Genomic DNA, 17,500 nt, shown 5'->3' on the forward strand with positions numbered 1-17,500 from the left:
CAGATATACATACATACTGGCTCGTATTTTTTATATTGTGTAGGTATTATTTTATATGGTAGTTATCATTCACACCCATTCCAGGCACACAAATGACGTCACAGTATCACAGTCCCACCCGCTCGCTAAACTACGCGAGTTGGCTCTTGGCCAGGTGACGTCACAACACATTGACTACTTCCTGCACTGGACTAGTCTTATCAAGTTAGAGGAGAGGAGGAATATGTCTGCGTCTCCTTTACATGCGCTATGGACAGACAGCGTTGAAACAAGGTGTATTATCAAGTCTTACCTTGAGGCTTTTTTATTTATTTTTATTTTGGCATCAAATAGTCTTAAAATTATAATAATATTATATTATTACTATAGAGAAGACTTATAGTACCGAAAATTACAATGTTAAAATACATACCTGATGCTAAAAATTAATCAATAGTCACAAATGAACCCTTTATTAGTTCAAACTTTGGAATGAATTTCCTATAATGGTGTCTCGGTAGCTGGTAATACTCTTCTGTCTGCTGTGTTTCTAGACAACATAACAGGCAATCATTATTAGTAGGTACAAGCTCATTTGTTCTATTCCTTAAAATTTGTTACCGAAAATGACTATAGTGGCATTCCAATTGACATGATTCCGGTGATTTGTGCCCTAATACTTTAATAAATAAGCAAAACATCTTCTTATATATAAAATTATCGTGCCCGAGTGTTTGTTACCATACTCCTCCGAAACGGCTGAACCGATTTGTATGAAATTTTGTATGCATATCGGGTAAGTCTGAGAATCGGCCAACATCTATTTTTCATACCCTTAAATGATAAGGGCGACCCATTACTAAATATATTTTTTTGACATTTTTTTTATTTTATATATAAATACATACAAATTTTCGCCCTTCTACAACCATTTTGGTATCGCGATTTTTATATTAATCTGTTCCATCCAGAAATCCGCAATAGGGTTGTAAGATGTCAATCGAATACAATAATTGTAATACGATATATTTGGTAGGTCTGAGAATCGGGTGCATATATTTTTGACCCTGATTCGAAAGTATTGGAGTAGGTGGAGGTTTAGCGGAGAGCCTCAACACATTCGAGTAGGGAAAACTCACTTTCTATCGAGTGATACATTGTCCTTTGTGAGGAAAATTAAAATAAATTATTTTATTTTCGGGGAATAAGCTGCAAATATCAGTTTAATATGTTGCATTTAAAAAAAGACTCACATAGTTTGTATATAAATATTGTAAATGGCCCGTATCCTACAGAGGTTTGTATTCAAAATAGTTTTATAGTTCTTATGCTGCGGCCACATTGTCGGGATAGGGTGAAACTGCGAGATGACAAATCTCACAATCAGTCATATTTAAATCATGTCATATCATCATAATCGCTAAGGCACATAAAACTAGAACAGACAATCACCCTAACATACTAGCAAAAGCCCTAATGAATAAAAGAACGAAAGTATCAAGAAGACTGAAACGCAAAATACCTCAAGATCTACTAACTAGCCAACCAGATGCTTAATTATGGAAATTGGGTTTGGCATAGGCCATTCTCCAAGCAAGCCAATATATATACCAGTAGGATACACATATTATTGAATGTCCCAGCGAAGGAGACAGATTATAATAAAATGAATACAAAAAAATATATATATATTAAAGTTATAGGTATACTTGTTTTTTAATGCATTGCGTACACATTTTTTTAAGATCTAAACGTGGAACATGCGCTGCAAATTTGAAGATAAAATCAGTTGTACCACTGGGAGACAGATATTCACATATCTTTGAACGACCGTCCGGTGGTAAGTAATGTGTATATAATTATAATTTCTGATGCAATGTGGAAAAAAGGATATTAAGTTGTAGGATATATTTTCATTATCATGGTTCCGGATTGTGGCTACACAATACCTTTAGTAAGAAAGGACAATCCCCAAGGCAAATAATCCAATGATGTACCAATTTTTATATCTAGAATGTTCTAGCTGTCATATTAAAAAGTTTCACACTGAAACCTTCCACCAAAGAGGTAATATGAAAACTGCAATTTCATACAAAACCCCTAATAATTACCAAAACCAGATTTTTGATGAAATTTGGAAAATAGGATATTAAAGTCATATTTATACTTTCATCATCCTTGTTCTCGAATGTGGCTATAGAATCCCTTAAGTAAGAAGGGACAATCCCCAAAAGTGAAATAATCCAATATTGTTCCATTTTCTAGAATGTTCTAGCTGTCATATGAAAAAGTTTCACTCTGAAATCTCACACCAAAGTGGTTATACATATAATACAAAGTTGCCAGTACGGCAATTTCATACAAAATTATCATGATAATAGTGTTAATAACAACAGTTTATTACCAGTAATAGTTAATAAGGCAGCAATATTATTGTAGAACAATATTTATTTTAGATTTGTGCGAATATTCTCTTAAAAGCCCTCAAGCAGGCGAGTTCTCCATTGTAAGTTTGGATGAAAGACCTTGGATAGCGGCCGGTGTAATTACCTTAGCCGATCATAAGGAGATTCATATTCTTCTCGAAAGGTATTTATAATATAATCTTCATTACTTATTAAATATTTTTATTTATGTGCCCATAAATAGATTTAGGAGATTTTAAACTTCTTTTAGTGATTACCGCCGTCTACATTCTCCCGCAACACCAAAGGAACCACAGAAGCGTTGCCCGCTATTTACTGTTGTATTGGCTTTTACATTGTTCAGTATATAAAAGAAAATCACTGAGTTTCCCATTGCATTAACGTCCATGCAAAAAGAAACCAATTCATTCCCTTTACAAAACGATTGTCTTTTTACATTAGTTCGAATAAGACATTCGTCGGCTTAGACTGACATTCACACCGTAATTCCTCATAATATATATTTCACAGTTTGAATAAAATTGTTTTTGTTTTCAAACTAACTCCTGACTCGCCCTGTAACCTACCCGTGGCGTATCTTCTTTGACACACTGCACAAGAAAAATCCTTAATTAAGTTGATTATATGTACAAGAAAGTTCCTCAAAAACTGCACTGCAATGGATGAGGATGACAATATTTTGTTGTATTTCGTATCACTAACCTCGCCTTGATGTTTTCATTTCTGGTGTACAGTTTTAAACATACGCCGTTTTTTATTTTTTACAACAACAATAAATTTACATTGACTTGCTATTTTAAAGTGATATAAATTATGTAACAAAATAAATTTATAAGCTAAAGTTATAAACGATGCGAGACTTGACATCACTGTAAAATAACAAATTGTTTAGATTTTAAAGAGCGACATCAGGCATAAAAGGCATTTATTTTCTCAAAATTGATTCCTTTAGAATGTCATTTCTAATATACTAGATACTGCTACCGCTTCATAAACAAATGGCGCTCTGAGAGAGAAGAAGCGGCGCAAGAAACTCAAGATCAAAGATCTCAAGTCAATTTCTTAATATGCAATTATAGGGGTTGAGCAGGCTATCCACAGTAGTAGATCCTGATGAGCCACAACATGAGAGTTGAAAATACCAAGATTTACTATCGATCTCTCGAACGGTCGGCTTAGTTGATAAGAGCGCTCGGACGGAACTTGAGAGGCGCGCGTTTGAGTCCGGCATATGTATTTATCATTCATAAATTCTGAGTTAAAAATTTGTATAAATTTACAATAGTAAGAAGATTGTATATTCTTCAGGGACGTCAGCCAACGGCATGACAAGAGCACTCGGTACCACATCGACACGTACGAGTCGTACGCCACTAGCGTACAGAACCTGACCAACCTGGGCGTACTGATGGAGGACAGCGACCGCGCCGCACGCTTGAGAAAGTATACTACATTCGATATTACTGAAGTACAACTTCTTTTGGAACACCACACACACATTTTTTCGTAGGTTGGTAGTAGGTTAGGCTGATCCGTCATGCTCTGAGGTGAAGAGAAAGAAATAGTCAGTTTTTTCTGTAGTGTCAGTCAAACTCTGAATTCTATTTTAAATATATAATATTAATACTTTACAAATGATTTGTAACGTCGAGAGAGGGAATAATCGTAACAATGCAGTGCCGCTCTGAATTTTTGAAAATAAAAACAAAATTCTGAATGGCCAATGACGTTCTATACATATCTATATATGGACATATCATTCACAGTCCAGCAAATGTGTGCTTAAAGACAATGTACGCACACTTTTCTTCTTACTCGTGTGTCAACTGTCATTGTCAGAATCGGGTTAAATTCAACATACGTAGCCTGAACTGAGTACATGTTTTACAATTGCTACTTATCGACCAAGAATATTTAAACAACTGGAGTAAATGCGACAATGCATAGATATAGTTGTCGGAGCGTATTATCGTGTAATTTGTGGCATGTTCCATATTTCGGCTTTGTTTTTATACGACGTGTTCTGTCTGTATATTTAGAAGGCCATTGTGAACGGCACTAGGATTGTGCTTGTCACTTTGAGACATACAAAGACGTTTAGTATCCGTAGCCGAGTAACTTCATTACCGACGGCGTTGTTGTAATCACCTAGCCGACATTTTGTGTAAAGAAATCTCCAATTTCATACAAGCTCTCTCATACTCCACTCCACTACTAATTGAATTTCATCAATTTTGTCAGACCATCTTGTATAATCCTCTTTCTTTCATGCAGATGTTCTTATTTAAGAAGGGTTTGACGAGCAGGACGTTCAGCTGATGATAATTGATCGCCTTGCCCATTAGAATGCAGTGCCGATCAGAATTCTTGAAAAACGCAATAATTATGACCGGCACTACAACTGCGCTCGTCACCTTGAGACATAAGATGTTAATTCTCATTTGCCCAGTTATTTCACTAGCTACGGCGCCCTTCAGAGCGAAAAACAATAATAATAATAATAAAATATTAATTCATGGCATCACTGTACATTCCATTCAGATTTTAATTATGTCTTTATCTTGTTACAGATTAATCATAGACAAGGAAGCGCCATCTTTTACGGAGAAGTTGCCCCGCGAGGTTGGAAGGTTGGGTTCCAAACTGATGAGGAGCCTGAACATAGAGCAGCAGCGGGCCGTGTTGCGAGCCTTGGCCGCTAACGACTATGCATTGCTGCAGGGGCTGCCGGGAACTGGTGTGTGATGTCCTTTATTATTAACACGTCTGATTTACTTGTATATGGACAAGATAACTATAACAATAATTAACTACAAACCTTTCGTGAGACCTAATTAACTTTATTTATTTAAAACGGCTAAATTCGAACCATTCGGATGTCCCTCATCAGGGTGAGTATTGTGTATTCGCGATTACGCCCCGTCTCATACTGTGGATTTGTGCTCGTAGTGCGCGGCTGGACAGGGCGGGGGCCGGTGATGACGAGCACGGTATCACTGACACTGTGTCACTATTGGTGTTCACGGGTGCACAAATGTATTCATAATGTCCACCATGTAACTATCGGCATTCTTGGTCTTCATGAAATGTTTCAAAAAAGTAAACATTTCGCAAGTAAGGGATAGAAAAATCAATAGATTAAATATAATTTTAATGAGAAATAAATTATATTAACAAATTTTGACCAATCAAGTAAATATCACGTAGCCATAGGAACTGAAAGTTTCTGGAGCGGCCATTTGTTATACAATTATTTAATAAACAATATCAGTATTTGAGAGTGGTGCCCTACCTTTGTATACAAAATTTTAGTTTGTGTGATTTTCATTTGTTTCTACATTGTAACATCGTTTTGCTAATTGTGTAGCGGCAGGTCAATGAATACTTTTTATGACTTCAGTTGGAATATTTTGGTGATGAAGCTCCATCGCCTAGATCTATGTATTCCTGTTTCAGCGATTTCAGACGTGGAAGTTATCATCTCGGTGACTGTTTTCGTTAGGTTCCATACCATACAACAAGTGACTGAAACACAAAAATTGCATGTTAACAATTAGTATTATATGTACGAGACAAGTGCAAACGATTTGCAATATACACCTGAATGTTGAAAGCTTTGAAGTCGATGAATATAGCATGGTTTAACGGATGACCAGTAACGATAGCGTGTAGAGGGCCGTGAAATGATAAAAAATAGCGGATGACAGTCATTGGCTGTATATGTGAAGTTGCGAGGTATCATCCTTAATAAGATTTCAGAATCTTACAATTTAAATTCAAAAAAATCTTATTCACTGTTAAACTTTATAAGTTATTTAGTGCAAGTCATAATGATATACAAAAGTTACAATAATATTCAAATGAGTATAACAATATTCATTAACAAATTTAGAACATTAATTCCAACTATCTTTATCATTCAAATAATCTTTCATACTATAATAGGCCTTAGATGTTAATTTTTTTTTTTACGATACATTTAAATTTTTAATAGGTAATATTTTAATATCATTGGGGAGCTTATTACAAAATATAACACAATCCACTTTAAAAGATTTAGCAATTTTACGGTGCCTAGTAGATGGAATTGCGAGTTTATATTTGTTTCGAGTTACAACATTATGTACATCACTATTCTTTTTAAATTGGCTAATATGTTTATGAGCATATAGGAGGTTCTCGTATATATACTGGCAGTGTACTGTCATAATATTAATTTCAATTTATCTTTAATTTTAATTTACAGTATGACCTAAACATAAATAAATAATGTTTGTTCTAGGTAAAACACAAACGATAAGCGTGCTGATACAAATGTTGGTCGCTCTCAAACAACGTGTTCTAGTGACCGCACACACGCACTCTGCGGTCGACAATGTATTGAGCAGGTGACTCTACACTTTGATGCTAATGTTTAACATATTTAATCCGTTTAAATGAAACACTTTTAAAGGATTAAAACGCGTGTAATTGTTACATTTTTATTTTAGTTAAACCGATGTTTCAAGAGCTTTCCAGATCTCGTTTTCAGGGGGGTGTCTTACATTACATTACAATTACTGTTACACTGTAAAAACACAGTTACAATTACACGCGTTTTAATCTTTTAAAAATGTTTTATTTACATGTGTAACACTCGCGTTAATCAAAGGTAATATTTAATCCTTGTCTTTCTCAAACTCCTCCAATGTTATTTGTTTAAATACAGTTGTAATTATTGCTTGCGAAAGTACAAGACATACATATTCGGCCATGGTAATGACAGTGATACCCGTTTGCGTGGCTCGGACTTGGCTTGGGTTCCAACCAGTCGCAAAAGCGATTAATTGAGCGGATAATTAAATTGTTGTAATTTTTTTTTTTTTTTATGATAATAAGGGACGAGACAAGCAGGACGTTCAGCTGATGCTAATTGACACGCCGTGCAATTAGCTTCAGCTGAACAATGCAGTGCCGCTCAGGATTCTTGAAAAACTCAAAAATTCTGAGCGGCACTACAATTGCGCTCGTCACCTTGAGACATAAGATGTTCAGTCTCATTTGCCCAGTAATTTCACTAGCTACGGCGCCCTTCAGACCGAAACACAGTAATGCTTACACATTACTGCTTCACGGCAGAAATAGGATTATTTGTTATTATCTATTAAAATATAGATTGGTTATCTGTCTATGTATCGAATATAGGTTATGTGTTGTCTGTGGTTCGAATGAGAATTATGATTTCGTAAGTTCTAATTAGGGAGTAAATTAATTAATAAGTTATTTATTATTATATATAGATAAATATTAAAAGTATTGTATTGTGTGATAAAAAACATGAACAGCTGAGGGTGCTTATTAATGTTAAATTAACCTCAGATAACAAAAGAGACTATCAGTAAGTGAAATTAAATTTCTTAAATCATTACTGTGATCTTTCTTTCGCCGGATCTACATGTAAAGAACATCGCCGATACAAAGCTTTGGAACGTAAGAGAAGAGAAAGAGAAAAAGAGAATGATGTGTGTGTTGCCTGGCGAGTGAAAGAGAAGTGAGGCCTTCATCTGGCTAATGTTCTTATTTGTTGGATGCGATTACTAATTGAGACAGTAATCACGACCATCATGCTCACGAAGCATAGAATTTAAAATCTAAAGGTTAATGCATCCAATATACGATAATTTATATTTAAACAGTTAATACTTTATTACTTTTCATGAAATAATTTATATTATTTAAACACAACTCATATATTCGATGCAGCACCTTGTAAACTAATTTTGTATGTATTCTTGTATGTTCTACTTTTTTTAAAGTAGAGATCATAAGAAGAACGCATACATACATCATACGCTTAGTTTAAGCCTAATTGAATAAAGTTTATTTGACTTCCGTCCTTTGTATGTAGACGCATCTTCAAGGTCTTATAATGTTCAGTGTATCACAGGTTACCAGGTTCATTGCGAGTGATGCGGCTGGGATCTTCTGCGCGCATCTCAAAAGGTGTGCAATGTCGGAGCGAGGCGACCCTCGTAGATGGCTGCACCACCAGTGAACAGCTGGCAGCTCTCTATGACTCCATGGTAGGTGGCCTTGTTACCCGCCCCTTGTCGACGGTAGAAGCAACGGCTTTGATCACTTAACACCAGGTCACCCGTACGCTCGTTTGTCCTCCTTTTCTATAAAAAAAATGGCTTTAAAAGTGTAGGCGCTTACGCCTATAACAAAAATCCACTTCGTTGCCGATTCTTCGGTTCTGAGCAACCAGTAAATAACGTTCAGAGTGTTTTTGTAAATTCTGATGAAATAAACAATCATCATTTTTTTATGGACAAGCGAGTGTACGGGTCATCTGACGTTAAGTTATCACTGTTGCTCACATTTTCCTGCAATAGCAGAGGAATCACAAGAGCGTTGCCGGCCTTTTAGAAAAGTGTACGTATTTTTTTTAAGGTACCTATATCACATTGTCTTAGAAACACCGCACAAGGAAGCTCATTCCACAGCTTTGTAGTACGAGGAAGAAAGCTCCTTGAAAACCGCACTGTAGAGAACCGCCACACATCCAGATGGTGGGGATGATATCCTAACATGTTAGTTAGTACTTATAATAGTAGGAGATTATAATTTGAACTTTATCACGTGGACTCCAGATTCGAAAAATAGTTTCTTGAATCCTTCTTATTGTCATTGTGCTTTAGGCTATAAGTTAATAGACTTCATTTCTTGTAATGATTTGCATCAGTTGAATGGTGTGGTAAATAGTCGCCACAGTCAGCTGATGTCACGTATGCCACAGCTTGGTCGTACGTGACATCAGCTCTTCGGAACACTCCCCGTAATAAATGCGGTACAAGAATTAAACAAATATAATAAAATAGTCTTAATCTACATAAATTATAGGTAAGCACAACATTACCATACTAAATATATGTGATATTTTTTTATCTAAAATCTACAGTTTTTGGAGGGCAATATAAATTTATTTATTATAATTAAGAGAATTTGAAAAAAAAACGGAGTACAAGTCACGCTTGAATATTTTTCAGGAAGTAGTGGGCGTTACCTGCCTGGGTGCCACGCACGCAATGCTCGCACGGACCGTATTCGATATGTGCATTGTTGATGAAGCGACCCAAGTGAGTACTTAGTACAGTGACATACGTGTGGTATGGTATACAGCCGTATTATACACACACACACACACACACTCACGCCTTGTTCCCGTCGGGGTAGGCAGAGACAACAGAACGTCACTTGCTTCTATCCTTACAAAGCTCACGCGCTTCCTCTACATTCATTACTCTTTTCATACATGCTCGCCGGTTGCGGGTGCTTCGGACCTCTCCTTTTCTCAAAACGACCCCAATCTGGTCGACGAATGTTCTACGAGGTCTCCCGCGACCGACTTGCCCACACACACTTGCCTTATATATTTGATGCGTCATTTTTTCTTCACTCATTCGCTCCACGTGTCCAAACCATTTCAGCATTCCTTTTTCAGTCCTTGTCACAACATCCTCTTTCAAACCACAGCGCGCTCGTATTACCGCATTCGGAATTCTATCAGTCAGTCTTACCCCACACATACTACGCAGTGATTGCATCTCAACTGCGTTAATTCTGCTTTTATGCTTCTGCCATACCAAACTCTCACTTTCATATATTAACGTGGCGACAAGCACTCCATTATATACAGCCAATCGCGCTTCTATTGGCACAGTCTGACCGTTTATAAAGGCATGCAGCGCTCCATTCACACAATTTCCCGCAGTCACTCTCCTTTTTTATCACCTTCATATCTTCCGTCTCTTGACGTATTATATGAAAGTAAGTAATTAATTACAAACAAACAACATTACATGTGTACAACTGCATATTACGTAAATCCATCCCTCTCACAAAAACGCAAGCACTGTGTTACAAATCGTCTGCCATCAATCCGCAAATATATCCTAAGCAGGGTTGGCTTCGAGAGGAGCGTTGAGAGCAGAGAGAGACCCGGACACACAATACGTGCGCCGGACTCGCGAACAATAAATGTCCGGTGCGAAGATATACAAACTATATACAATCTATATCGATTCTGATCTGATAATCGAGTCATATTATGTTCATTCATGATGGTCTCATAGAAAAAAATATATGGGGCTAGCATCTTGTTGGCACGAGTAATAACCATCGTATTAATATAAGCTCCTAAAAATAACCCTTCCACTTCTACAGGTTTGTTAATATCTCAAGATCATATAATCTGGTTTTAGTGACAAAAGCTACTTATTGTTATCAGATTGTCATCAACTTATTTTAAGTCATATGAAAAAATTTAATATCACGTATCGATTTCATGATCATGATTAAAACATAAAAAACGTTCTTTGAGGAATACTTGCTTTGTACTTCAATCGCTACAATGGCCGATTTGACAAACATCAATTTAATGTCGACACCGAAACTGTGCTAGCATGCTGCAAATAAATATTATCTTTCCTTAATTTGTGTAGGTGCTACAATGCACCGTGCTGCGGCCGCTGTTCGCTGCTAGGCGATTTCTGCTAGTCGGAGACCCGGACCAGTTGCCTCCTGTTGTGAGGAACAGGGATGCGCGGTATGCTCTCTTTACCAATTTACAATGTATTTTACGGCATTCCTAAATCTGCACTGCAATCCCAATTAATAAATTCACTTTCGCTTATCTGTCAGAGTTATACACGACGGTAAAAATACTAATATGTCAGTCCATATATCGTATATTGAAACGCCAATACCAGGTAATGAATTAAATAATAATCTGCGATAACCTGAATGAAGATATCGGCTGTAAGTAAACACTGAAATAGAAATAATAAACTGTAGGCTGATATTTAAATATACATGACAGTGAGCGTGGTATGAATGGGACACGTCAATAACAGATACTGATAACAGTGCCAGGTTGACCATAAAATTGTAGTGGCAATTTAATTCGTGACCTCTATAACATTCTGCACTTCCCACACAAAACTCAATTCAAGGAAGTCTAAAAGCTTGCAAAGGCCATGCCATTTTGAATCTGTCTCTGAGAGATGTCTTCACCCAGAGCTCTACCGGTATCTAACAGTCAGTAAGTCAGTACCACACAGATACAAATCATGCCGATACTCAAGTTGTACCAAGAATATATTCGTTCAGTAATGAGTCTTATTAATCCCGCTCGGCCACACCAACCATACCACAGTACCACCAATACCGTAACACACACACATCTAACGCCACTATCTATCTATCCTTTTCCTTCTTCTATCACGCTCTCTTTCTTCCCTACTTCACCGCTCCATTTGCAAGGATGGAATCAGTCCTTCGCCGATGCCTTCACGGAACTCGCTCCTCAACTCGGAAATTAACGTGCCGAAAAACAAATTAGGCAGAGGAAGAAAACTCTTGAACCAGTGGGACTACAAAAAAGGACCGGATTAAGTGTCGTTAGAGGTGCTTATTGCTGTATTGTTCAGCCGACACCGGTCTTCACAATCTGTACGGTATTATTATGATTGTTTCTCTCCAGATAAAAAAGTTTCACACAGCAATATAAGACTGTATATTTGTATTAATTATTACACATTCCATTATCGCCTCCGTATAAACGGGCTCGAATATAAAGACCGAAATGGCACAATTATGTAATTTGTATAACTCGTATCTATGAAATAGGCGCTACTTATAGTTCTCTAAAAATAATGTACCAGGCGGCTAGGAATGGAGGAGAGCCTGTTCCACCGACTGATGGCCGTGAGCGCCACGTGCACACTGCGGCTACAATACAGGATGAACCAGGCGCTCGTGGACGTCGCCAATACGGTCGCCTACAACGACAGGCTCAAGTGCGCCAACAAGGAAGTCGCTGATGCTAGTATCAAAATTGATCAACAGGTAACTACGATTAGGCTTAAAGGCCAGCAACACTTGTAAATCTTTGGCCGGCGGTGATCACGCATATAGGCTCAATAAATACTGTTCAGCCATTTTGATTTTTAGCTTTTCAAATTCTTTATAGAAAATATAAAAATTGTGTGCAAAAGTTCGATACTTCAATTAGTTTCCGAGATATGGAATTACAAATGCGCACGGTGGTCTCTACGTGTGACGTCATAGGTCAATAAACTCTGCGAAGGCATTTTGTATTGCTTCTTTTGTACATTTACCTTGGACGAAAATGATAGTGTCATAGTCGCCTATGATGACGTCATGCCGCAGAAATCAAAGATAATGCGCTTTATAACGACCCAAACTTAAAGCGACGCGGTGATATTGAGCCGTAACATCGCTGTATTTTATATTTTCGTTAATTGAATGTCTGTTTAATCCAAATATTAATGCTGGGTCGTTTATAGTTTAGAATCCTTTTATAATATGGTTTTTACTAAATTTATATGATTCACCTTCTTGCTGATAAATCCACCCAGAAGATACTCAAATAAAATATCATAAGCAGTCGAAAAAACCGAATAAATTACTACTGCCGAAATATAAACTCTGATTAACTACTTTACTATATGTATCATTTTTATTTGATTATAGAAAATTTCGTCGTTGTACAAAGAAACGTGGATACTTACTGCATCAAGTTCATCACCTGAGGACGCCGCCTTGTTCATCGACGTACGACCCACCACTGATGGTGACAACAAATCACTCACAAATGTTGATGAAGCTTGCGTTGTTTACGCCCTGATCTCTATGTTCCTTGAGGTAAAGGCTATATTCTTATAAATCTAAATAGGAAGATATGAAGGTACTGGAGGTGATACACCCGCGTTTAACTTGTTGCCTCAAAGGCGACTTATAGAACACTGAGTAAAATACAATACAATGCATAAACTTGGACAGGAGACAACCGAGAACCGTCACGGGGTTCCTCTCCGGCCATTGCAAGCTGATTGCCTAGCCAAACTAGCCAGATGAGGTCTCAGTGATTCAAACCTGTGTAGATTCTGCTGTGAAGTCCCGATAACATTCCACCCTTACTAATCATCAGGTGCGCCGATAAGCTCTTCAAGGAAGATCAACCACATCGAATTTCTTTGCCCTGAAGCACTGTCAAAGTATATGTACTTTGCCTTCCCAAGTAGATGTCATATACACTGACTTTAAGAAAGCATTTGATAGAATTGACCATTCTATTCTTCTAGACAAATTACTACAAATAGGGATTCGAGGCAACTTTTATCGATGGTTTTCAGCTTATATTGCCAATAGATGTCAAGTTGTTGTTCTAAATGGTTTTAAATCTGCTACTATGTCTATTCCTTCAGGAGTCCCACACGGATCCATTCTGGGCCCCCTCTTATTTAATATTCTCGTAAATGACAAAACCTTATGAAGTAAAACTAGAGTAAGGTAGAAAAGAAAAAGAGCTGGTAAGAAAATTTTTATCCTTAACAGGGTGGTTTTCACGCATCGGAGATAGGTGTAATAGCGCCGTACAGAGAGCAAGTGGCGATGCTGAGCAGAGCTCTGGCTCCGTTCCTCGTGGAGGTCAGCACGGTGGACCAGTTTCAAGGCCGGGACAAATCCTTGATAGTGTACTCATGTACCAAGCGGGACCTCAACGAGAAGCCCAAGGTATTTTAAGGTGAACTAGCTGACAGACGCTGTTCTGTCAATAGGAAAATAAATGATGGAAGTATTTGGGAATAATGTAGTCTAGAGCCATCGGAAATATGAAATCAAAGTTAATGAGTTAAAATTAAAACAATAACGTATTTCTGCATAATTTTATAATATGAAGTTATAAAATTATAAGTATTAATATTGTATTTGCGGAAACAGCTTTTATCTACCCATGCTTTAGATCCTATATTAAAGATTCTAAAACAGTTAGCTTATTGCCAACTTTAAAACACCCAATGTCTTAATAACCATTACATCATCCAAACGAGTGTTGTAATGAAATTGAATACAACATTATATCATCCGTTATCATAATAACACTCCTTTGGATGGTATTATGGTTACTAGGCTTTTTTAATGTTAGCAGTAAGCTAACTGTTTCAGAATCTTTTATAGAGGATTCATATTATGGGAGTAGATAAAGTCTTGTATGCAACTGTTGATAATTAGGTATTAAAACATTCATGTGATACTATTATCACATATAAACCCACATTTTTGTTTTAATACGTCTTATTACACAACGTTTTTAACTGAATTTCGACACGATTATGGTTTGGAACGTTTTTCTGGAATTATGTCCAATTGTAATTTGGTATTTTCAGGAAGGCGAGGTGCTCAACGACCAGCGACGAATGGCGGTAAGCGTAACGCGAGCGAAGCACAAGTTTATAGCGATCGGGGACCCGCGGGCTCTCCGTAGATACGCGCCGCTCGTGCGACTAATCGACGCTTGTAAACACGTAGCTTTAAACCAAAATGACCTCAAAGTTGTTGTACAGAAATATAAATATTGCGTGCACTGATTCTTAGACTGATGAAATTAAGTCATATAGTCATAAGTGTTGTCATCTTAGATAATAATTTTTACGTCTAGATAGAGCCTCTTGCTGTTGGATAACCAATTTAAACACACAGGCCAGGTTTATAACTTTAGTGTGCGTGTCAAGGTATGTCTTACACTCGCGATTTGTATGTCATTTTGTGTTAGTGTAAGTGCGTTGCTCAAAATAGAGGTTAACTGTCCACCTCAATTTTTTGCAATGTTTTCACAGCTTCCACAGTCTATCTAGACGTAAAAATGACCTAAGGTAATGTTTCTGGTACTGAAAGAGTATTTACATAGGCTACGGTGGTTACATATCAAAAAATTATACACATACCCTCATTTGTGCCCTCAGTTCATTCAAAAAGTATTATCATTTCGACCACAATTTATAATTATTCTGCATGACCACTAATTATTGTGTAACGCACAATTCTATTTGAAGTATATTTTATAGTGATTTTATTTGTGTGCGGAAAATCTAAATAATAAATTGTAACTGCGCAACAACTTGATACGAATTACGAACAGAAAATCTAGAGGGACGTAACTAATTAAGTGGCAGAATTCTTAGCATACTCACATATTCTAATTAGGTATATCACGTTTAAACGTATCAAATATGAATTTATTTCAGAGAGAGTACAACGCATGCGCAATATCTATCACCAATCCTGTTGTATTGTTAGGCAGATAAATATTTGTAGTGTGAATACCTCTTCAATCTATCTATATATATATATAATATAATGAAAATGGTCTTTGTTTGAGGCTCAATCACGCCTAAACCACTGTTCGTATCGACATGAAACTACCACCATTCGATGCGAAATTTATCATAGACGGTTTATGGCTACTTATTTTTTCAATTGTATTTGTAATAAGACGAATAAAATTTAATTTATTTCCTTTTATAATTCGCCCAGCGAAGCGAGCTAGTTAAAATATAAGGTAAAATGTCTACTGAATCTTGTCTGAATTTGTACTGTAATAGTGACAATATTTATGTAGAAATAATATCATGATAGTTTATATTGATTAGGTAATTATAAGCACGGTGAAATATCTCAAAGGCTTTATTTTTATTTGTAAAATAACTGCCATAACCAGGTGCCTTTTCTATAAGACTCTTGGGATGAGATCTACAAAGCATACTTAGACTTTGCTAACTTTGCTCACGTAAAACTTAGCCGAGTGTGATAAAATGCGAATTTGACTTTTTAGGTTGGGAAGTCTTAGCTGCTCAGCATAATTTCAGCTTTCAAATGACTATATAAAAGAAATCAAAGATTATGCTTAGCTTACATTAAGCTAAGTTGAACGTGAGTCAAGGCTGAGCAAACTCTAAGTATGCTCTATAGATCTCAGCTTTAGTTGTGTTCGATTTATTTATCTCGAAGTAATATTTGAAAATTGTGAATTATTATATCGTTTCTAATAATACTTCTTTCATTTGATACCTTACAGTTTTGAATTAAGAAACCCTTAAGTATCATGTTAAGTTACACAAAACACGAAGAGAGTATGTATTATGGAAATGGTGTAAAAGAACTATTGACCCAATGTCATGTCTGCGGCCATATTACACAACCTTAGGTAATTTATACTTCTAGATAGAGCCTATTGCTGCTATACAACTGATAAAAATAGGCCAGCTTTATTACTTTAGTGTGTCTCACAAGCTATGTCTTACACTCGCGATTTGTATGTCACTGTGTGCCTTGCTCAAAATGGAGATTAATTGTAAACCTCAATTGTTTTCGACTTTTTCACAGCTGCCACAGTCTACCTAGACATATACTTAAACTGGCCATAAATACTGTTACAATTAAAAATAAACAAAATATTACATTTGAATATGGTATCTGTCATTTTTATATGATTGTTTATCGAGTTTTCTCATTTTGGCGCCAATAAATTGTACGTACAATATTAAAATGGAGTGTGGTGATAAAGAAAATTAAATCGCTATGATTGCCTTACACAAAGTAGGTATGGCGCCAAATGCATTTTTTTAAAATCTCCATACGCTTGGTATTAGTAAAATGTTTGTGTACTAGGCTATTAATAGGTACAATGAGACCTCCTCTGTTTATGACAGAAAAAGATCTGGCCGTTCAAGTAGTGTTCGTACGTAAAAGGTGATCAAAGCAGTAAGTCAAAGAATTCGAAGAAATGCTGTTCGAAAGCAAAAGATCTCGGGTGACGAATATAGCACCTAGAGCCATGTCGCGTATTTTGAAGGATGACTTAGGACTTGCATCTTATAAAAGACGTACAGAGGGCTTACCAACAACTTTTAATAAGCGATGCAGTTCAGTTTAGTTACCTAAACTGAATCGATAAAATTCGTACCATGAAGTGCCTTTTACTGTATGGCGTTTGGATCGCTTATGAAGAATTAGCGAAAATTAAATTTGTCTGTGGTCCGCGGTGTGAGAAAGAGATGACGCTCTACGTTGCGTTTCGAAACCTAAAATGATATGATTTGAAATGATGATTTTAGCGGTTTTTTTGCATAGAATATACTCGAAATACATATTAAAATTGCGCATTATAGCGTCGAATTATAAACCATTAAGCCCTTTTTTGTACTTATTAAATAATAGTAATATAAATAAATGCAGTTCTTTGAATTACA

The 17,500-nt window shown here is 36.5% G+C and overlaps 1 protein-coding gene across 1 annotated transcript in view; it reads left to right on the forward strand.

Moving 5' to 3' along the window:
* LOC126974025 (DNA replication ATP-dependent helicase/nuclease DNA2) overlaps positions 1 to 16,300 on the forward strand; it is a 28,688-nt gene extending 12,388 nt beyond the window's left edge. Inside the window, exons 11-23 of the mRNA XM_050821392.1 lie at positions 85 to 273; positions 1,725 to 1,819; positions 2,436 to 2,568; positions 3,714 to 3,848; positions 4,976 to 5,142; positions 6,688 to 6,793; positions 8,332 to 8,467; positions 9,434 to 9,523; positions 10,889 to 10,992; positions 12,110 to 12,293; positions 12,942 to 13,112; positions 13,806 to 13,985; positions 14,639 to 16,300. Of these exons, the coding sequence (XP_050677349.1) occupies positions 85 to 273; positions 1,725 to 1,819; positions 2,436 to 2,568; positions 3,714 to 3,848; positions 4,976 to 5,142; positions 6,688 to 6,793; positions 8,332 to 8,467; positions 9,434 to 9,523; positions 10,889 to 10,992; positions 12,110 to 12,293; positions 12,942 to 13,112; positions 13,806 to 13,985; positions 14,639 to 14,839 (1,891 nt within the window). The 3' untranslated portion in view covers positions 14,840 to 16,300. The remainder of the gene's footprint in view (positions 1 to 84; positions 274 to 1,724; positions 1,820 to 2,435; positions 2,569 to 3,713; positions 3,849 to 4,975; positions 5,143 to 6,687; positions 6,794 to 8,331; positions 8,468 to 9,433; positions 9,524 to 10,888; positions 10,993 to 12,109; positions 12,294 to 12,941; positions 13,113 to 13,805; positions 13,986 to 14,638) is intronic.
* The last annotated feature ends 1,200 nt before the right edge of the window (positions 16,301 to 17,500 follow it).

This window comes from Leptidea sinapis, chromosome 31 (genome assembly GCF_905404315.1).
Source record: "Leptidea sinapis chromosome 31, ilLepSina1.1, whole genome shotgun sequence".
Taxonomy (NCBI): Eukaryota; Metazoa; Arthropoda; class Insecta; order Lepidoptera; family Pieridae; genus Leptidea; species Leptidea sinapis.